At 37.6% G+C, this 23,306-nt stretch overlaps 1 protein-coding gene across 1 annotated transcript in view; it reads left to right on the top strand.

The window, feature by feature from the left end:
* The window catches only part of CPE (carboxypeptidase E), a 58,630-nt gene extending 35,576 nt beyond the window's left edge, over positions 1–23,054 (top strand). Inside the window, exons 2-9 of the mRNA XM_074866527.1 lie at positions 4,008–4,204; positions 6,036–6,203; positions 7,147–7,264; positions 8,268–8,450; positions 14,938–15,077; positions 17,375–17,474; positions 19,794–19,912; positions 20,322–23,054. Coding sequence (XP_074722628.1) covers positions 4,008–4,204; positions 6,036–6,203; positions 7,147–7,264; positions 8,268–8,450; positions 14,938–15,077; positions 17,375–17,474; positions 19,794–19,912; positions 20,322–20,420 — 1,124 coding nt within the window. The 3' untranslated portion in view covers positions 20,421–23,054. The remainder of the gene's footprint in view (positions 1–4,007; positions 4,205–6,035; positions 6,204–7,146; positions 7,265–8,267; positions 8,451–14,937; positions 15,078–17,374; positions 17,475–19,793; positions 19,913–20,321) is intronic.
* The last annotated feature ends 252 nt before the right edge of the window (positions 23,055–23,306 follow it).

Below are 23,306 nucleotides of genomic sequence, written 5' to 3'. Positions count from 1 at the left end.
ATTTATAAATGTCATACTTGCATTGTTACACAAAACATGCTTTTGTTATTGCGAATGGGAGATTATAATTTGTCAAAATACAGTATCAGAAATTTAATAAAATTCATTAAATAAGAATTTTAAATATTCAACCAACAGAAATATTCCTTTGTGTTTATCGTATCTTGGACCATGGGAATCCATTAAAATAATTTTACTTTTTTGTGTGGGTCAAATAAATGAGAAAAGCCAATTATATTCTTCAAGCTTCTTCTCCCTTAAAGCTACCTCCAGTTCTGCAGTGGAACAGAAGTGTTTCTACTGGTTTGAAGAAACAGTTTAAAAGTTCTTCATCAAATTGACATTTACAGAGTCTTTTCATAAAAAAAAAATAATTCAGTGAGGCAATTACAATTACGGAATCTCCTATGAAGGGTGATTAAAATCTGCATTAAATGGCTCGTGAAGGATTAATGGGAAGAGCAGCTCTTCCTCTCTAGCTAAGCAGCATGCTAGCAACAGGTGACTGAAGGCTGTTTTCCCCATGAGGTGAGCTGTTTTCCAGAGGAGCTGAAGCTCATAGAAATGGTGTGGCAGGACATATTCAATGAATAGACCAGGGAACCCACAAAGTGTTAAGGCTTAAGGGGCAGATGGCTGGCATCCTCAGGTTTGAGGTATCTGTGTTAGCCCATGCAGTGGAGGAGAAGGAGCTGGTTCCTCTGGGAGCTGTAGTGGGCCTGGGATGCGGGCTTCAGCGCAGTGTCATTCACTAAAACTCCGGCAGCTCGGCTTGCTTAACTCAGCCAACAGAGTGATGGGCGTTTTTCTGTCAGCCTCAGCTAGCAGTCTGCCCCCCAGCTTGGACTTCATTGTTCTAGAGAAAAAGATGATTAAGAGAGAATCTAGACTCAGAAAAAAGGTTTCCGGAAGGTACACCCTGAGTTGCAGTTTTTACTCTAACAAGAAAGGCAGAAATGCAAATGCAAATTAAGGGCTTTATTAACTGCAAAGTTGTATCAGCAGATAGTAGCCTGTGGAAGCTCCCTGAGCTTTTTGGGCACTGTGATGATATCTAATGATTTTAGCAGCATTGTCCCTTTTTCCAGAATGGATTCCCTGACTTTGCCCATGATGGGCACAGGCAACTAATGAGCGAACTCCTAATTCCCCCCCCCAGCCAGCTTGTAGCATTTATTTGTTTCAGCTGAAATAAACAGTAAAAATAGAGTTTGTTTCCCTTGAAGCAGCTGCCAAGTTTAGATATGAGAAAGATCCATATTTTCCATTGTTCTTTTAGATGTAAATTATTACACTGTTGAAATGATGAAGAGTTTTCCTAAAATTTTCGGATACAGTCTGAAATTTAATATCTTCTGATACTAAGCAGAAACCCAGTATTTTTTTGATTGCTGTGCCCAGAAGTAAGAAAATGCACAGGGCTGGGGGTGGCAGAGAACAGTTCCCACACATGCGGACTGTGCAGCCCCTTCTCTGCAGCCAGAGGATCTATCTATAGGAGATTGATTTCTTTGCTTCAGAGAAAGGTGTAAGAAAATGCCCAGTGGAGCTAAAATACGAACACAAAGTTTTGAAGTGGGGCTGTTATTAAGCTCTCTGTTTTCTTTCCCTTTCCATTCTTTTGCATTCACTTTTAGATCAGTTTTTTAATTCTTTGTTTGCTAGCAAAACTTGAAGTTCTGCTGACACCTCACTGCCAAGAGGATTTTTTGAATACTAATTTCACACTTGTGTTATAAGTAATGTTATTTTCCTTTATCAGTCCAAAAATAGTCGTTGTTCCCTTTCACTGGAAATGGCTGTCTCTTGTGGTGTAGGGAAGTGTTGCTTTCCAGATCAATTCCTCCATGCCATAATGGTCGGTATATTTGACTGTTCCTTATTATTCTTCCTAAGAAAAATGGGGCTGATCTCTTGAATCACTTCATAGGAAAGACTTTCCATATTTCCAATTACTCTCTTTACCTTTTCCTGAACTCCTTTTAACTTCTTTAGTGCTCATTTGAGATGGGTCATTACCACTGAAGATATGCTGTAGATGAGGCTGTACTCTTGGTTCACTATAGACTCTGTGACTGTTTTCATGAACCCTTCCAAAAACTGTTAACGATTCTTTGGGGAGGGGGCCAAGCAGTACCCTATGGGAAACATATGTTTCTATTCTTCATTTGAACCAGATCTGTAAAATTCAAGTGGGAGAGAAAGGTAGGTGATTAATACACAGGGCTGGGAATCAGGAGAAATTATTTCTCCTTCAGGCTTCCTTAGTGATGTCCTAGGGAAAATCACAAATGCAAAATGCAACTGTGTTCATATTTACCACAGTAACAGATTTGCCTGTTAGCTTGTGAAGCACTTTTCCCATAAGTAACATGCAATATACATATGCATGAGTTTTCTAATTATGCGTGTATGTGCTGCGTATTTTATTAAATAGCATCCATCCGTTTTAATGGGATTGGGTTGATTGTCTAGTCTGATTACTCTTGATGATTAGTCCTCTTGCATTCCGTGGTATTAACAGATAGGAAGAAACAGTAAATAGGAGCTAGTGTCAAAAGAGGAAATGGAGGTTTTTGGTAACAATAATGTCATTGTGTCAATCAGATAAAATGAAGCCATTTCACTGACACTAGAAAACTTTTTAACCTCTCTGACAAAAAAATTTTGAGACAAATCCGTATGTACAAAACCATTTTAGCTGGAAGGAAAGAAGTCACGGTATTAGTAGCATTGTGTCTGCTAGCATCTTACCACTGGATTAAAGTTAACAAGCACTGACTGAAGAGTTGTAAGTAGATGCGGCCATGTGCTTGATTAGCAATTATTTAGGTCTCATTTGTGTAACACTCTTGGCTTGAATTTGTGCCTGTGATAGTGCTAAAGGCTTTTGCAGAGTGTGTTCAAAGACTATTCAGAGCATATAAACAGCAGAATGTTTGATTAAAGCTGTTACAACAGAAGAACTGCATTTAAGAAAGATAAGGAAAAAGGAGTCTGAACCCAGAAAACAGCATATTCTTCATTTTAATTTCAGGACAAACCTTTTAATGTCATAGGTATTTGCTTGTATACTAAAACCTCTCTGGAATTAGGGACCAAAATGTGGTCTTTTAAAATGTAAATCCTTCACAGCTCTGTAAGACATATCTTGTGTGTTTTTTATGTCCATGGTCATGAGAATGAGACTAATGAAAAACTGGGAATACTGGATGGCTTATTTATATATATTCTCTCTATATAGAATCATATTGAATATATATTACATATTGAATATTGTGTATGACTATGCAATATATATTAAGTCAACATTAAATATATGCTTAAACATTCCATACATATATTCATTAATATAGTCACATTAATATATATTAATATTTATTTTAATATATATTTAATACTACACAGTTTATTGGAATGTTAAGTGGGAATAATTCATTTTGTAAGTTGGGTTGTTACACTTGCTTCATAAAGTTTAGCTGAATATCCAAACCATCTGCTAAATAAGATTTTTCAGATCACTAGGATCAACAGCTGTTCACTGGCAGTGCTTTAATAAAAGAATTGCAGTTTAATGCATGTATAGTGTGATAACCTTAACCTAATCTTGGAGAGAACATTAAAGATAAGAAGCTCTGTTAGTGTCAGTTTATATATTTAAAAACCTAATCAAGATACTCTTTGTAGTACTGAGGCATCAGTTGCATTAGATCTCGACAGTAGTAATGTTAATGGCAGTCCTTAGCATTTATTTTTGCATACTTTGTTGTCCTCTGGTATTCTTTCTCTGCCTTTGGCAAACAGCTGAATATAAATTACTATTTGTTTAGCCAGAGTTTAGAAAAAAATCTGAATCTGCTTTTCTGAAGGAGGCTTGTAGCTTCCTGGGGATACTGTCACCCATTGTAATAGTGATACTCACATCTCAGGTGTGCTGTGTGATCCAGTCCATAGGTGATTTTTATATGTTGTTCTAAAACATGTCCTTTTTTTTTTTTTTTTCCCAGGAGAACCAGAATTTAAATATGTTGGGAATATGCATGGGAATGAAGCTGTTGGAAGGGAGTTGCTCATCTTCTTGGCTCAGTACTTGTGTAATGAATACCAGAAAGGAAATGAAACTATTATCAACTTGATCCATAGCACACGTATCCATATCATGCCATCTTTGAACCCAGATGGCTTTGAGAAGGCAGCATCCCAGGTTTGTAAGGCTATGTATATAAGAATAGTTATCAATATCTGTATCTGCCTTAGGATCATGAGACTCGGACCAGCAGTTTTACAGATACGTGAACTCTTGGTGGTGATTGTTGAATGGAACAGCATAACTGAAGTATTTCCTAATAGTTCAGTAGGCTTGTTCTGTTTAACAAGGAGGATTTTATGCTTAAGTTTTCAACAAATAGCTGTATCTCTTGTGAGTTTACTGTATTTTAAAATATAATGATGTTTAAGTTCCATGCATATTCTTGCATCTAAGTTCATTGACCAAACTGCTTCCTAAACAAGTAATTTCTAGTAATACATGATGTTTCAAAAGTAGTAGAAAAAGGAAAATTGATGTTTCCTTTAAGAATATTCTCATGTAAATGGACTTATATGATTTTTTCACATTCATCAGAGCATGATCCCAAAACAAGCAAACTTTGTGAACCGTCTTGTTAATATGAATAACTTTGATTCTAAATTTCAGGCATGAAGTACTTTAATGAAGCTATTAGTCAAGCAAATTTAACATGTATTTTAGGATGAAGACTCAATAAAGAAACATGTAATGTGTTAATGCATAATTAACAAATAGAGGCCAAATAGGACCCTGTTAGATATAGCTTCTGGTGTGTATTATGTTCTAAACAAAAATAAGAATTTTCTTGTTTTACAAGGTGTATTTATTTTTTAAATCAATATGGAATTGTTGAACCTTTTTGTGTGGCTATTTATTTATGATTAAATAAGTCAAACCTTATTAAGATATTTATTAAACTGATTCTCATGAAGTATTTAAAAAAACCTCCAGACTTCTTTTAAATCATATTTGGTCATATGTCTCCCTCTCGTGGCAATGAAGCAGCTGTCCTCAAATTGGTGCAGTATTTTACTTTGAAATCTCTCTCTGTAGAGATTCTGTAATATTATTTGGAACTTTTGCTCCTTAATCAAAGTACACTTGCTTCTACATGGTTGCCTTACAGGTTACATATGATTTAAAATACAATTTGCTTTAGTGCCACTGTTATTCTGATTTAGAAGTATTTTGATCTTCACACAGTGTGTGACAGATTCCATATACCCCAAGATTAAAACCAGTAATAAAACTAAACCTACTTTAAAGAGTCCTGAAAGCTTATAGAGACAAGCTGGGGAAAACTATGTGCTCTGAAGGCATTTCCTTAATGCACCCAAAACCTATTTGAGAGAATCAGCTTAAAGAACAGATTTTGCAAAATTTCTCATTGCTTCTTTATTTAGTGGTACCGTTTCAGTGAACAAAGCTGACAGACACCATAAAAAGAAAAATCTCAGGTAAATAAAGATTAAAGTCCTTCTTTACCTTGGAGCTATTTAGAGGAACTTTGAAATGAGCGCTAACGTTCCTTGTGGTTGGATGATAAATTTACAGATGCTCTGGGCTCACTAAAATGAGGTCTGTAATTCACACTCATGGGCATGAGACAAGAGGGAAAAGCCAGTTCTCAGGGGAAGACTAAGCAGGCACTGAAAAATCTGATGCTGCTGGTAATTTTGCCCATCCTTAGTCCAGATCTGACACTATGAGAATGATCCTCTCCTCCGAGATGCTGAGTGAAACAGAGGTTGGTTTTGTTTCCCCAGGGCTCTAGGAAGAAAGAGGGGTGACTCAGCTCTTGGTGCTTCAGGATTCTTTACTCCCACATGACCCCTTCTTACTGTTGAGAACATGAGAAGTAAACCCATGATTTGACTTTACATGGCTAAATATACCCATATAAAGCTTGACATGTAATCTCCTGAATCTACTCATCTCCCTTGTTCTGTTCCCTTTCCTCATTCAGCCCGGTGAACTTAAAGACTGGTTTGTTGGTCGAAGTAACGCCCAAGGGATAGATCTAAACCGAAATTTCCCTGATCTTGATAGAATAGTCTATGTTAATGAGAAAGAAGGTGGCCCAAACAACCATCTGCTGAAAAACATGAAAAAAGCCGTGGACCAGAATCCTAAGGTAAGTAGGAACTGAGTATTGGGTCACTTACATGCCCATCTCTTTCCTTTTACTCAGACAGACAAGTAGCAACCTCTACGAGCTCTGTGCATGGTCTTTACGATTCACATTCTTCTAAATATTTTATTAATTTTGTTAAATTTATCTATCTGGTGCTTCCTGAATTTCTTCCCAAGATGGCTTGCTGTAGTAAACCCTTTTGATCCACATTGCTTAATCCTTAGACAATTCCTCGTTTAAAGCATGTTTTATTTTTAAGGCCAGAGATTGCATAGCCTTCTCCCTTGGTTTGAAGCTATTCTTGCAGATATTCTGCATTTTTACTATTGCCAGAAATTCACCTGTTTCTTGTACTTAATTACATTGCTGGCTAGATAGCTATTCTTACATATAACACATGCATTTTTGTTAAGCTGAAGCCTTAAATATACAGGTGTACATCTGGAGGGATTTTTATCTGCTTGTGTTTACCCCCAGGGGAGGTTCTAGAAAATATAGTGTTGTGACTGCAGTCCTGTAGGGTTGTGGCCTTAATAGCCATCCATATTCTGTCTTCAAATTCAAATTATTAAATTAAGTACTTTTACTTTCTGTGCAGAGAATAGACTGCATCCTGCCAACATTTATTTTGAATTAGTTTATTTTCCGTGGTTTTAGATTTGGTAGGCTTTTTTTTAGCTATATTGGGAAGAAGTAGAAGATTGCTTTATTTTTCATCTCATTCTGAACTAATTTACACCCATTTTAGATCTACATTAATCTACTTAGACTGGCTCTGATGTAAAGGACTGATTCAGTTCTCTCTGAAGCCAATATAAAATTGCTGTTTGTTTAAATGTCTTGTACAATATATGTGATAATAATTAACCCCCCTATATATAATTGAATAAGTTTCTCCATTGAATTATCAATTTTTAACTGCTGGTAATGCTATTTGTTGTAGCTTGCTCCTGAAACGAAAGGTGTCATTCACTGGATTATGGATATTCCCTTTGTGCTCTCTGCCAATCTTCATGGAGGAGACCTCGTTGCAAACTATCCTTATGATGAGACTCGGAGTGGTATGTAATAGAATTTAACATGAAATAGTAGGAGATATAAATTATATTCTATACTTATTTCAGTGCTACTGAAGATCCACTATGTAAACATCATGTCATGGCTTTGTAGTGACTTATTTTAGCATATTAATCACATATAAAGCTAGTCACTGTATGGCCATGTTTTCTAGTTTTGAAGATAGATAGCTTGTTTCAGTAGAGTTACATCATAAAAATGATGTAATACCTGAGGGAATCATGGTCCCTCAGATATTTTAATCAAGGCAATTTAGCAGTTAAATTAGCTGGGGCTGTTTGTGCCCTGTTAAGTGAAACAAGAGAGATGTGTCTAGGCTGCCTGTATGATCTGATGTTTCTCTACTTGCACCTTTAAAAAATGGATTTCTGGAGGTGGTAGTGTGCTAATAAAAACAACTGTCATTGTTTCCACTTTCTCAGTATTGGTCCCATATAAAAAGGATCACATTGTGGCATAGATGTTATAATTTAGCACACAGCAATATCAGTTTGTTTTTTCTGCCACTAGGGGATGTGCACATGACTGAAATGGTCATGAGATGATCGTATTGTTTGTGATTATCTTCCTTCAATATACTTTCTCACAGTTTAACTGCAAATCCTTTTAATATCAGACTGTAAAACTCTAGAGAGACACCTTTTTCTATGTACTGTGTGTTCTTCTAAGAAAATATCTAAAGCCTAGAATAGCTTAGATTTTGCGGTGCGCTTTGAAATTAATATTTTCATAAATATTAGGACTGATATGAATAGTCACCTTAATAATGGGGCAAGTTGGTACAGGCAATTGATGAAGTATTGGGGAAATGTTAATGTTATTAAGATAATGCTATATTAGTTTGTGGTGCTGTGGGACCCTTACCCATGTAGAGAGAATTTCCAGGCATGGTCCTGCTGTGCAGTACTGGTAATCTAGGTTGTGAGCCCAGTTGGTATGACTGCACTTTTAATAACCCTTGTTCCTGGACTTTTTTTTCCTCCCTAGGCAGTGCTCACGAATACAGCTCCTGCCCCGATGATGCTATCTTTCAAAGCCTGGCTCGCAGTTATTCTTCTTTTAATCCCGCTATGTCTGATCCAAACAGACCACCATGTCGTAAAAATGATGATGACAGCAGCTTTGTGGATGGAACAACTAATGGCGGTGCATGGTACAGTGTCCCGGGAGGTGAGTCCCACTGTGTGTGGGTTCAGTGTCACTGATGGTTGTTGTAAGCTTGAGTTTTCACTGGTTTAATTACAGACTGGAATACCACGAGGTTATTCAGAACTTTTGGTTCAGTTAAGGCTAAATCAGAGAAAGATCACTCACCACAGTACATCTACACAATCCCATAACGCTCATCATGACGCCTAATAAAATATTTCTCCTTCACTGCTTTTTATATAGTGTTTCTCCACTCAAGGTTTGCAAATTTACTAGTTCTACAGTGGGTGAGTGATTTCTATGCTATTATGAGAGCTTAAGAGGTTTTTTTAATTAAAAAAATGAGTAAAATATCCCCTAGCAACCCTGATGAGAGAGTGCAGGCTACTGACTGTTCATTTTAACCTCAATAATGAAAGCATCCAACCCTGAAAGAAGTGGAGAGGCCTGATTTTGCTATGTTATTGACAATGGGAGTTTGGCCTTTGATTTCCATGGGAACAAAATCCAGCCACAAAGATACTTGTATATCCGTACTTTGTGACTTAATTAGTGCCTGAGTCCTGCCCAAGTAGTGTTGCCCTAGACTTTGGTAGAGCCTTCTGTGTTAAGAGCAACAGCAGAGCTACTATGGCCACTTCAACACTAATTTTCCAGGAGAAGCCTAGAAGAGTAGTCTAAAATGAGAGATTTCATTTCTTTTACTAAGAATTTTGATATGTCATTTTCTTTGTAAACTGAGGCAAAAAGGTATTGGGACATCTAAATTTTTGAGTCTTCTGTGTCTGCTAAACTCGGACAAAACTTCAAAGTGAAAACTGAGCTGGGGATTTGTGAGCCAGAAACTCAGCTTGAGTTGGAGTGATTTGCTTGTGCATTGGCTTTGTTGATTTGTACCAGAAAACTTTGAACACATACCACTTCTGTTGTTTGCTTTCTTTTTAGTATTCAATTACAGTCCCTGAATGAATTTTAAATTTTTACCTGGAATAAGTAGGAATCTCTCAACGTGTTAGTACAGCCTAGGTGGTAGCTGCATTCTGCTGCTGTTACAGTAAAGGGAGTAATAGAAGAGGAAAATAATTAAGCTTGTGTGAAGAAATTAGAAACAGAATGACTGGTAGTGCTCACACAGCCAGCAATCACCTGCTTAAACTTAGAGTGGTTATTCCCAATGTTTACAGGAGCAGCAAGTTTCCTCTGCTGTGGTACTACAGGTACCAGGGACTTGGTGTAAGGGAAAATGTTGACATTTCTGAAGATAACTGAAAAGCAAAAATTTCCCTTTGTGTGAAGCTTTCCACAGACTTCAAACTGGAACCATTAAAACACCCTTGACAAAACAGAGTTTGCATAATTTGAAAAAAACTGAATATAAACAAAATACTGAGAGATTTAATAGTTAAATTTTGTTTCAGTCCAAAAATTATCTTAATGAAATATTAAGTATTAACCATAAAAATATGGACATATTTAACTTCAGCTTCTTTTTCCTTAAGAAAATGCTATAAAAAACAATCTTTCCATTGTTTTGATGACATGCTTTGATTCTGACTAAACTGCACATGCCAAAGGCATATTTTTCCATTGGAAAAACTTGTTGGAAAGTTTGAATTATTTCCTCCTTTTGGATCTTATTTTAAGTTAGACTGCAAATTCCCCAAGTGAACCCTTTCTTTTTCTCATGTATTTGTACAGAAGTTAGTAGACAGGAATCCTAGTTCTAACCAGGATCTATGATCCTAATATGGTAGAAGTAATAAAAAATAGAGAGGCGACTATATCCTTTGGACTGTACAGCATGAATCTGTTTTTTTTTTTCCAAGTGTAGAAATCAGCTGGCAAGCTGTGACTTTTGAACGAAACCTCCATGGTAATGTTTGCCACAGGCTGACTTAAAAAACCAAAAATAATTCAGCAGAAACAGTTTTGTTGTTTCCATGTCTAGTGCTAAGGAAAAAAACTAAACATTGCTTAGTTCAAGTGAAAATTTTCTTGGAAGCTTTAGTCTGAAAAGCTCTGTCTGGAAACCGAAATGTGGCATGTAAGTTATCTGTGGTATCAGTGACATTTTACTATCCGTATGATAACGGACTCAAAGTTAGCAGTGGTGTAAGATATTGAAAAGCCATTTGTATTGCTTTAGGAAAAGTATTTCATTGTATATCCTTCAGAATTTATCAAGAGAAACTCTCCAAAGACCTTGTCTGCATGGCATCTGCTCTGGTTTGGAGCTAAGGTGGTGCTTTTCTGCCTTTGAACCTCTGGGTTGCTGTGGACTGTTCTGGGTCCTGCAAGAGGGTGTGAGGGTAGTTCAGTGTCCTCTCTGGGTGTCTACAGGTTAGGCTCACGTCCCTGCCTGATCTCCCTGGGTTGAACGGAAACAAAATAAAGGAGGGCTTGCCACAGCTTTATAGAGAAGGGAGAAGTGGAGCAACGTGACTGAGAATAGACTTAGAAAATAGGTGAGAGCAGGTACTGGAGCTATGTTTGGTGTAGAAAGGAGTGCTTAGCTTTAGCAGAGCAGTGGTGAGGGGAGGAAAAAGGAGAGAGTAGAGGACAGCTGAGCTAAGTGACAGAGGCTGTGCTCTGTCCTAGATGCTGCCTTGGACACTACCTCATCAGACCAAAAACTCTGACCTAGGAAAGGCTGATTTTTCTTTCCAATAATTACTAAAGTTGCTGTTGCTCTGTAGAGCTTATTATGGTGCCCCCAGTTGTGCAGCATCAATTTCTTTGCTCGTATCACTCACCCAAAGGAACTTCTACCTTCTGTAAAAGACAACACTACATGGTGGGCCAGCAGCAGTCTTCATTGGTTCATGAAGGGGTAATATATGGGTGGCTTTCTTTCTGTGTTGCTTTTGCATATGTTTTTCTGAATACCTGGGCTCTTTCATTAGGAAGGTTGAACAGAAACGTGGCAGAAAAGTCTGTCAGCAGCCCTTGTCTCAAACTGGAAGTAAGGATGAACGCTCTGTTGAATTTATGTTCTGTCCTTCCCTCTTGTCAAACCTCAGGATTTCCTCATCAACCTCAGGTGAAGTGGCAATTCTCCATTCAGTTTTTGAGGTGGAGAGAGCAGATGATGTACAGGAATATCTGACACTTGCTTCTGGGTCTTATTACACTTAGCTGTGAGGTTTTTCTCACCATTATCTGCTTAGTAGTTACTTTCTTCTGTGGAGTGGGGGGCACAGAGAAAATAGCTCCCCCAACAGTGTCTTTGTGCTAAATCTGAGACCATGATGCCTGTTACACTTGCTTTGTATTAGTGGTCATCTGTAATTAGTTGATCCTTGTAGGTTTTTCAGAGAGCAATAAGCAAAGGCAAAGAGGTTGTTCTTCTGTGTTCAGTAAAAGCCCTTTTAGCCACCAGACCGTGGGGAAAAACAAGCATGTACATAAAATCCATGCTATTTTTAACACTGATCTTCTCCCTATCAGTGTGTAATTAATGATTTCATTTATGCACAAGAGATCCAAATTAAATTTGCACAAACAGCTTTAATTTTGGCATTTCCTTAGCTGTTGAGTACCTAATTTTTTAACATTGATTGTTTTTAATGTACCTTTTGTGTGGAATATCTGTTTGGAAATATAAATGAGAAGAGCAGATAGCAATGAATACTAGCTAGCCACATGCCTATTCTGCTTGTTCTGTCATTACAGAGTCACCTGAGTCTAATCAGATTCGTGTCATTACAAAAATAGCATTTCAAAGCAGCTTACATTGCTATACTATTAGGCTATTGTTTAAGTGTTGTTTTATTTTCAGATACTCTCAAATCACTCTTGGCACTCAATTTGTTCCTAACTTGATTTACCTTTCATGTTACCAGTTTTGGAAGCAATGTTACGTAATTTTTTTAAGGATTTTATACGACATGTGGGTGGCACGTGTTCTCCCTATTATGCACAAGGCTCAAGTTCATCCTGTCCTGCTGAAAGTTACTGCCTTTGTATGTGTAGAAGCTGAACTAGCTTAGTACTGTAGCTTGCAGCTCAAAGTCTAAGTGATTCTGATGCCTGGATGCCAGGGACGTACCCTAAACTCCACTTCGTGAAGGTTGGAGTTCCTTCTTTTAAAAGCTGAAGAAATTAATTTTGTCCCATATTCTAATCTTATTTATGTGAGTACTAACGTAGAGACACTTAGTTCTTCAGGACTGTAGAGCAGTGCAACAGAGGAAGGTTTGTGTTGCTCAGTTTCAGAGTCTTACTTGTGGTCAGCAGTGAAGGGCATGAATCTCAGTTATATCTGAGGTCTGGTAAGCCCTTCTGATCTTCAGAGGGTGGTCCCTGTTAAAGTATAGGAAATTTAGTTTTGTGCTATACTGTGTTAAAACAAGAGGCTTTGGGAGTGTGGTGGTGTGCATGCGTGTGATGTATGCCATGTGCATAACAAGAAGGAATAGGGCAGTTAGAGAGCTTGACCAGTGGCAGCAAAGTTGCCACAATGTTGAATAAATCTTTTGAAATGTGTTGATTTCTTGGATATTGCACCTAATCACCATGTTGAACAGGCAGGTAAAGAGCGCAAATTGTTTGTAGTCAGCCTGATGCTTTCCAGATTACAGATGTAGTAGGCCACAGTTTAGATCTAGGTATCTTCACCCCATTCTCCATCCTAGAGATTCAGATCATTACCTGCAGCTCAGTGATGCAAACTGAATTTTTACAGGAGCAACACATATAAGCTCTGGCCCAGGCCAGGAGCTGGGAAACAAACTATAGGATATGGCCATTGTGCACAAAACTGGAAAATATGTTGCTTCTTTATTCTGTCCTTGAGAAACTAGGGCATCCCTGTGTATCACCTTGCTTTGGGAGGCGAGGGGGAGGCGAGGGGGAGGGAGAAACTTCCAGAGAATTGGAGCAGTAATGGTCAAGAGTTGTTGGCACCACAGTAAAATTACATCACGCCCTTCAGCTCCCAGCTCTCCTCTTCATTTATTCTTTCTTTCTTTGGAAGAAAGGCAAAAATCAAGAAAAACGACATTATCTAGTGTCTTGAACAGATGCCTGGTGTCAAAATTTTATTCATGACTCCACTGCTCTCTCGCTGTGTACTGCTGAATGGTCTATCTTGCATTCTGCCTGGTGGGACATCAAAGCTGTGCCTCCCAGGAGCACCTTTGCCTTCTGTGTCCTCACTTTTCAGACATCTAAAAAAGACTGAGAAATAAAAATGTTCTTTTAGGAATCTGAAAAGTCCCTGTGCCTATCAGTAGTTCGAAGTCTCGTTGCCTGGTTGGCAGAAAATAGCTTCACCCTAATATGTTGGCAAAATCCCACCTGACTCAATCTGTTCTCTGCTCTTTGGATGTGACATCAGCTCTCTGGACATTTCTGGACCGGTGCACAACACTGGTGCTTCAGTAAAGAGACTGTGTTAAGTCTTGTATGTAGCTTGCATGGGGGAACATAGGGCTGAAAGAATTAGCTGTGCTTGAAGCAGTTTTTTAAATCCCTCAGCGACCTCCATGGGGATGCTCAAAATGATTGGTAACCTTTTTCTTTTCAGTCCTCCATTTGAGAATCCACTGACTCTGCTAGCTGGAAAGGCAAGAGCTAATTCTACATCAGCTTCTACAAAGAATGTATTTATATTTATAACCCTCCCGGGGACAGCCACAGTCCCTCTCCAGCTGGCTGATCCAGTTACAAAACTGGAAACCGCTTTGGTTATTGGTTGACTGGTTCAAGAAAACAGCCAATATTTCCATGTAGTAAGAGGAGGGGCTCAGAAATGTAAGAGAGTGCATCTTTCCCATTAAGTTTTATTTCTAGTGATGATGCTACTAATATTTTTAAAGTCCTATGATTAAAGTTGCATTAATAATGATGTTTCTCTTTTATGTCGAAGACTATCCAGTATTGATTCTGCAGAGGCATTAAATGGGTGGGAAATACCCCTATCCATGGAAAAATTTCCATATAAATAAAGTTTTTAGGAAGTTTGCTTTTGTAATTTTTTGTGGAAAGTATTTGGAATCTATGCAGAAAAGCTTGACAAAGAATAGCAAACAGACTCTTCTCATGTAAAACCTTTTTTTCCAGATCACTTCTGTCAAGTTTCATTTGCTTTATAATTAGTTATCATTCTTCTTGGCTTACAAAGTCATAATCTTTTACTTTCATAGGGAAATAGCTTAGCCATATTTGGAAGTAATTTTCTGTTCCTGAAGAGAAAAAAAGTAATTTATATGTTAGCTATCCAAAAACATGTGTGAGGTAGGAGTGTACAGGCCAGGTGCAGTGTCAGGTAGAAGTATACAGGCCAGGTCTCAAGTCTTTTCTAAACTTTCCTCAGGAGGAAAATGTTTTTGGGAATTAATTGTCTTGTTGGTTTCTCTGATTTAAAGCTTCTGAATTTAGAACTCAGCTGCATCAACTGTATTTATTACTATTCTTTTCTTAATAGTCCCAGCATCCCATGTGTCCCCCTTTATTTACTTCAGAACAACGCAAAATGCATCACTAACTCTCTTTTCTGGCACTGCAGGAATGCAGGATTTCAATTACCTCAGCAGCAACTGCTTTGAAATCACAGTGGAGCTTAGCTGTGAAAAATTCCCGCCTGAAGAAACTCTGAAGGGCTACTGGGAGGACAACAAGAACTCCCTTATCAATTACATTGAACAGGTAACAAAAAAGAGAGGATGGCAAAACTCTAGTTATTGTACATAAATCTTCTAAAATTTGTGCTGTGTGAACATCTAACTCAAAATTTCATATTAGTCCAATTGGTGCTCCATAATTCTTATATGTCTCTAAGGTGGTAAATCCTGTGTGATCTTTCTAAATATGTGGAATAAGGAAAAAGAAAGAAGATGTTACGATATGGAATTCATCTCACCTTACTGAAGCTGTTGCAGATACTTAATTTAAATGATTTGTTTCAGCTTCCTCAATGCAAAGAAAATGCACATAACCATAGTGTATAATTCATTTCCCCAGCACTGATGTGTGTATACTAGCAGAGGTGGATTGCCCTCTACAGATATGAAAGTGTGCATACAGATGTGGGGTGATTCACTCTGGATGTAGAGGGAGCCTTGGCAGCTGGATTAGACTAGCCGCCTGGCAGTTCAGTGTAACATTGGGGGACATCTCTAATCCTGGTTTTGTAGATACTCTGCTGCTCTCCGATAGCATGAGCTGCTGATAGTCAGCATAGAGCTGTCAGTGTGATGATTCCATTAAAAATTATACAAAATCTGGTTAGAAGTGTAAAGTGTAGTCATGGGTTTAGATAATCTTGTGCTAAGGGGTTATTAGAAGTTAAGACTCCTGAAATAGATCTATGTGCGTCTTTGGGGTTTTTTTTTGTTGTTGAGTTTTGGTGGAGGTTTTTGGGGTTTTTTGGTTTTTTTTCATGTAACAGGCTGCACTGAAATGATGGTTCCAAGCAGTGTGGGAGTATTGAATATCTGAAACCTGGATATTGTTAAAGATCACAAATATATCTGATCTCATTAATGGCTGCACAGCTGGGATTGTGAAATCAGAAACATACTTTGTTAGCAGAGCTGGTCAATTTCTTTAAGAACCTGTTTGTGCAGAAATGCTTCAGTTAACCAGAACTCTGAAATATTTGAATATTTGAAATGTTTGAGTTACACCATTCTATTAGTAAGTTGTATGTGGACCGAGGAAAAAGCTGCACTTGCCCTGCGGATTTTTACCCATTTATTATGGGATCCATCTCAGGTTGCTCAGCACCTTTGCACATGGGTTAATTTTCTCTGACTCATGGAAAAGTATGATGTCACTGCATTTTCAAAATTACTAATGTGTGAGAGATTATTTTGCCAACTTCCTTTGCTCCTGTGGAGTTGCTGGCTTTATCCTTGAAGTTCAGATGGTTCTATCTGGCATTGGTTTTTATCCTCTTACAGGATAAGAAGCTCAGCTCTATGCTCCAGCTCCCCGGTGATTGCTAAGGACAGTGCAAATACGTACTTTCTGCTTTACTAAGCCAATCTGTGTCAGGCTTCTCCCACAACGTAAATTAGAGGAATTTGGTGAACTAAATTATAGCAGCTGAATACACCATATAGGTTCATAAAGGGGAATATCAAAATCCCAAAATAAAATTTGTGATCCACAAGTCTTTTCAAATATCACAGAATCAGAGAGAAGCCTGAACTCCACAGTACTTCCCTGCTTAATTTCCAGGCTCCCAATAAGATGCATCTCCTCAGTCTCTTGCCTCTGAGGAGCTCAGTCTGCTTTCAGACCATGCTTAAGAAATACCAGCAGGACTGGTCTCTCCACACATTGCGGTCAAATCAGTGCTTTAATTTCGTATATGCCAGGAACAGACAGATTAGGTACTTCTGGTGCTGTTGTCTAGAGTGTGTTGCCTAAGAGGCAAGAAGGATGGTGGGACATGACCCACCATCGCCTTTCTCTCACAGGCCATGTGGGGAGTGTTGTGACTCTGTGTGGTCCCAGGTCAAACATCTCACACAGTGATTGCCCATCAAAGTCCAAGTGCCTGCATTTAACCTTGTTAATGTTTCGCTTTTAAGCAGCTATGTCCACTATTAGCCCTAAATTCTTACATTGATGAAACTTTAAAAAAAAAAAAAAAGGTTTTTTTAGGCTATCTTTCAAAGCTTTTCAGCACATTCATTAATCCCCAGTGACAACAAAGACTTTCAAGTCAGTGTTCACATATATTACGATTTGCTGCATATTTCAGAGAAATGCATGCATTGCACCGAGAAATTAATATAACTACCAGCTGAATTATTTTTCCTCTTCACTGTTTGTTCCATTATGACGTTTATCCGTGATAGCTGTTGGCATGTAGACTGTGGGATCCAAAACATGCATCATTAGATATATCAATAGATACTTCACTGATGAAAATGCCATCTTAAGAATTTTCTAGTGATTTCCCATATGTTGCTGACTTTATTTATTTGTTTTAGATTCATCGAGGAGTGAAGGGGTTTGTTAAAGATCTTCAGGGCAATCCAATAGCAAATGCTACAATTTCTGTGGAGGGGATAAGCCATGACATTACATCAGGTGAGTGTTGTACCTTGGCAAAACAAGAAGTGCTGGAATATACTGCTTCTCCATCTGCTTGGCAACCTGGAGCCATGTCAGATCTTATTAGCTGAAGCGTTAAGGGAGCAAAATTTTGAAGCCAAGAAAGCACGTTGTGCCTCAAGAAGCTTGTTTTCTGTGGGATTTCATGAATCTTTCTCTTGTATTTTGCTCTCAAAGTAGCTGGAGACTAGTTGTTGGGACTTCATGGATCTCTGGCGTGAATTGGTTCTGGTGGCTCTTGGTTATTCGTGCTTAGTTTGTCTTCTGATTTGTGGTACAAGTAGCGTTTCACAGCTCTGCTAGTATTTAAAGTCCTTGTCAGCAGTGCCATTTTGAGTTTGAAGGCTAAGTGGTAGTCCAAAATTGTTATATTACTTACAATGCAATCACACGTTTTGGTATGTAAATTCTTGCCAGATTTTCAGTTTACATAACTACCCCCTGCAAAGTAAATTCTCTCTGCTGTTTACAATTATGTGACTTATTTTTAGAAGGGTCATTCTAAAAGAGGAAAGTATCATGTTGGTGTTTGTAGAAAATTGTGTGTGACCTCTTCAGTGGTGTTGTGCTTTATTTTAGGAATGAATTCAAAAGTAGCTCTCACAGTCCCAACTTGCAGTCTTCCCTGTAGATGTGTGCTTTCTTATTCTGAATGACAATTTTTTTAATATGCACAAGATGCTAATTAGAAAAACAATAATAAAATGTCATTGCTTTATGCATGAGCTTATGCTATGGTCATTTTCCCAATGATATGTTACAGAAATGCAGAGTACTATGAAACAGGACTGGTAGACCCTTCAGTTGGCTTTGATTTGTGTTTGTTCTCACATCCCCTGCAAAGAGGCCAGCATTTCTGCCAAGCAGGAGAACAGTCTGTGATGACATTAGCCACCAACCTTCACTGTATATAAGAAGGCAAAAAGTATAGAGGCTGAAAATAAATTTTCAGGGATAATAAGGGAATAAGCTGTGCAAAGATGTATTTTGAGTTATGAGAGAGTGATGCATACGGTCCTACAGCTCATGCTTCTACAGTACAAAAAAGCATCTAATCATGAATCCTCTCACATCATTGTGTGTTTATAAGCCTGGAAGTCCTGTATTGTCAAAACAGTGAGGAAAACAAGTACTTGAATTTTAGCACATTCAAAAAGAACGATAAATATTCTTTGGCTTTTTTTTTCTTTGCTCCTTTGTGAGTTAAAATTCAGCTTTGTTCCAGTGCCAGGAATTAGAATAGATCATTATCATAGCTCGGCAGCAGTATTTTTTTCCTTTCTGTTTTATGAAAAGTCTTGGAACAACTGGACTGACTACTGACATTTTTTGACTCTGCGAATTGCAGACATTTAAGTAATATTTCCCTCTGTGCACTGTGTAGATGCAGATGTGCTGAAAAAACATTTAAGGAACTGGCAGTAAGAGCATGGCCAAGTCCTTAAATGGCACTGCTAACTGACCTTTAGAACAGCTTTGCAGTGTTTTCTGGAGATAGAGAAATTCAGAGTATTAATCTGTGACAAATTAGATAATTGCCCACTGCTGATGCAGGGAGGATCTGAGTCTTTGTGAAGATGGGAGAGGGTCATTCTTAGAGAAGAGGATGATGTGTTTTTATTCTGTGACTGAAAAAGATGATCTGCAGTAACACTCAGTGCAGTAGGAGCCTTTGTTTGACCTGAGTGGATCAAACTTTCATTTCTTTGTTTAGCTAAACAGAAGAAAAAAGCCCTAGACATTGCCTGGATACTGAAACATGTAGATAATGATGCTTCAGGGGTGAAACATGTTTAGGAAATGATGATTTATAGCTTTCTCTGCAAGACAAATTGAGAAAGATGGTCCTATTTATTTAAATTTGATGAGAGTAAGATGTATTTACATTTGGATTTTCAGAATACTGAGGGACATGACAAATTAACATTGCATTGCAAACAAACTCAGACACTTAACAGGAGCTATACATTGGTTGGGGGGTGCTTCTAACGTAAAATAATGTCCCATATTGTCCTTCTCTTCAGTGTGCTTGGAGAGCCTTCAGCCTTAGCATATAAAGTCTTTCATGCAGGCTACAGCACAACTTCACAGTTTAAATCTGTATTTTGGTTACCGGAAAAGAAGAAAATCTGTAATGATATATATATGCAGCCCTTACAGAAGAGTCCTTTCAGACAGACAAAAGGAAAGCTGACAGGAATATGAAAGACTCTGACAAGATATATGGTCTCTTCTCCTTAGCTGTGTAATTAGTTTTATAGATATTTATTTGGATTTTTTTCTTCTTCTCTACAGCCAAGGATGGTGATTACTGGAGATTGCTTGTGCCTGGAAATTACAAACTTACAGCCTCAGCACCAGGCTATCTAGCAATAACTAAAAAAGTGGCTGTGCCCTTTAGCCCTGCAGTTGTGGTATGTACTCACATGTGTGTTGGTTTATTGTCTATTATATATAAAAAGGAAGGCTTTTTTTCCTTCATGATATATATGCAAGCAGGAGGTGATTTTTCAGAATATTTCAGAATATGCTAATTTAGAAGACAGTCTGGAAATCTACTCTTCTAGTACTTGCTGCACAAGCCTCTGAGAGTAATCTCATTGTAAACTCACTTCATCTCCTGCTAGTCTTATTTAAAATGAAAAGACACAGGGAAGGGTAACATTGAGATACTTAAACTTTTTTTATTGGTTGATGTGTGAATAGCCAATCAGATAGAAGATTACAGAATATCTTTAAATAGCACGACATAAAAAGAGATGTTGAGGTTTTCATCTCTTTCTACAAGTCTTACTGATGTTTTTGATTGTTTCTCTTACTCAGGTTGATTTTGAACTGGAGTCATTATCTGAAAGAAAAGAAGAGGAGAAAGAAGAGTTGATGGAATGGTGGAAGATGATGTCAGAAACACTAAATTTTTAAATGAAAATTTTGACTTTACAGCGTTTAATCTATTATATGTTGACTTAGTATAATGTACTGTGGAAAGTCCCTATATTCTAGGTTTTGTGCACTTCACAACAATTAACTTTGAATTTTTCAGTCATCTTTTGATTAATATGATTACAAATAACTACTAGCCTCCTAGCTAGATAAGTTATTAATTTTCTTTCATATTGTTATAGAAAATTTACTCTTATATACAAATCAGAAAAAAATGAGTGAATGTCTCTGCAGCCTATATGGAAGTACAATCTGTTGTGTATTATTTGCAAGTTCAGAATATGTAGGTTAACTCTTGGTTTTAAAACAGAAATATGCTGTAGTCAATTCCCAATACTGCCAGAAATACTTGACAGTGCATAGTAGTAGACAGAGCTCTTTACTGAGTTCTATAATGGATGTTATTGAAAAGATTTATAATAACAGTGTGTGGTGTAATAATATTTTACAAGGATTAAAATTCAGTATAACATTTAGTATGTCTCTGGTGTTTGGGCTATTTAAACATGTAAGAAGCATAAGCTGACTTCATTTTATTAAGCAGAAGGAATCTGTGTAAGCTCTTTTATTAAAGATGCCATGGAGTGAATTCAGGAAATAGCAGAGCTTTATTCCTTAAACTGTTAATGATATTTCAAGATCAGGTTTTAATTATTTCATATTACTTATTAACCAAATTAAAAGTTCTGAATGGGCAAAGAAGGGCTTGTGCATCTTGTTAATATGTTGCTTGTGTTTGCTTTACAGCAAGAAAAAAAAAATCGGTTTAGATGATGTCTGTCTTAAAACTGCCTTTCCAACAATCTACATGTGTCAGCAGTGTCTAGATAATCAGTCAGAAGTTCATATGTTCACTGAAAGCTACCAAAACATTACGGTTTAGACAATAAACTGGAAGTCTACTGAGGACATGCATTTAGTCTCACAAGCCAAGAATGGTTTTGTTTCCAACTTTGTTCCTTCTACTGGTTAGTCTTATCTAAAACTAGAAGCAAGATAGACAAGTGAAATTTTTTTCAGTGTGGTGAAATTTTCCCAAAATACTTGAGGATGATAGAAAAAGCAACTTTGATTTAAAAAGTTCCTTCTCGTGTTTTTTTTTAGTATACTTGAATTAACTTGCTTTAGTATTTTGTCTAAGATGAGTGAAATTTGAAGAGTCAGAGAATACGCATGAACCGTAGTGGGTGCAAGTTTGGTATAATTCTTCTGAAACCACTGCTGGTATGCTTACTTGATAGCAGCTAAGCATCTCATCTGTTTGAAGGCTTACACACTATTGATGGTCTATTTTAATTCAAGATCAGATGTTTGATATAGATTTCCTTCCTCTGTTTCTTTATTATCTCTGTCTGTGTTTTGATTAACATATTATTTTAGTTGATGCTATAGGAGTTCAGTACCATTCAGAACCAACCCACCATGACTTAACCATACTCCCACTGTAAATGAAAAATCACATGTTCAAGTGTAGGATCCAAATTTACCTCCTTCGGGTATTTAAAAATCTACCAAAAATAGTGTTTTCTGGGAATCTGAAATTCTTTAGTAAAAATAGCTCTTGATCCTTTAAAGTAACAGGCTTAAGGTTTGACACATTGATAAATGGAACAGCAATAAAAAGGCATAAGCTTTCTTTCTCTGATCAAGGCTTTGCTATGTAACCTGTAGCTCATTGGAGTAGTAGATATTTAGTTCCAAACTTCAGGGGAACTTCACTTGCTGTAAGTCATTATGCAGTGATGAACTTCGAATCTCCATTGTGATGAGGAACCCCTGTGTCAAACAAGAAATCATATCTGAACATGTTTTGATAGCTGTGCACAAGAGTATGCATAAAGGATGCCCAGTTACACACCAGATCAGGTGTTCATGACAATTTGAACAGCTAAGACACATAGCACAAAATACACTCTGTGTCTGGAAGTATTGGTACTGTTTTCAACTGAAGCAGGTGAAATAGAAGCAAACATTATAAAAATGAATTATAACAAGAGACTGCTGGCATGTGGGCAAATGGCTACAGGAGTGTTTCTGTAATAAGGCAAGTGTGTATTTGTATAGAACACACTGCTCTGCCCCTTCCAAACCTAACAATTTCAATCCAAATGATATTAGTACATGGTGTGATGCCTGTCATGCATCCAGTCTTCCTGTGTGGTGGATTGTGTGGCATAGTTAGTGCAGACATTACATCAAAGTGATCTCGTAACAGATTTCTAATCCATACTTGTATTACGTCTGTGAGATCCTCTGGTCTACTGTTTCATGCATTTGCAATTAAATGTGGTGTCCCTTAAATGAGCTCTTCGTTTTGCTCTAGATGACTGCTTGCTATTACTGTGCTGAGAACAGGTTAAAGTAATTAAATGTTACAACACCAGAACCACTGCCACTGTTCTTGCTGTAGGTAAACCTCCTTAAGAACAGCGTAGCCAGGACTCTCAATAAATTAATTCATTATGTAGCTTTCCTAGCTGAACTGAGCTGTGTTGTAGGACTGTGTATGTTTAAATGGAAGATTAAAGTGTTGTGTGATGCTGAGCTTTTGGTTAAAAAGGCACATGCTGTACTATTGTACAATAAATCTACAGGTTTATTTAAAATGTAAAATGTGTGAGTAATTTACAGGTTCAAAACTTGACCTCTTTGGCTGTGCATGTCTGCAAAGTGTGCCATAAACATCCTCAGTGAAGTGCGTGTGCCAATTAATTTGCTGTTTGAACAGAGAAACGAGACTGGGATTAGTGCCAACATCCCATTGAGAGTCATCCATAGCCCCTTAACTTTGTGACAGAACATTTTCCTTTTGGAGTATACATCTTTCTGAGCCCTTTCCCCATGCAGGTGTTCAAGTAAAGTCAT

This window comes from Strix uralensis, chromosome 4 (genome assembly GCF_047716275.1).
Source record: "Strix uralensis isolate ZFMK-TIS-50842 chromosome 4, bStrUra1, whole genome shotgun sequence".
Lineage (NCBI taxonomy): Eukaryota > Metazoa > Chordata > Aves > Strigiformes > Strigidae > Strix > Strix uralensis.
This window is presented reverse-complemented; position numbering and strand designations above follow the sequence as displayed.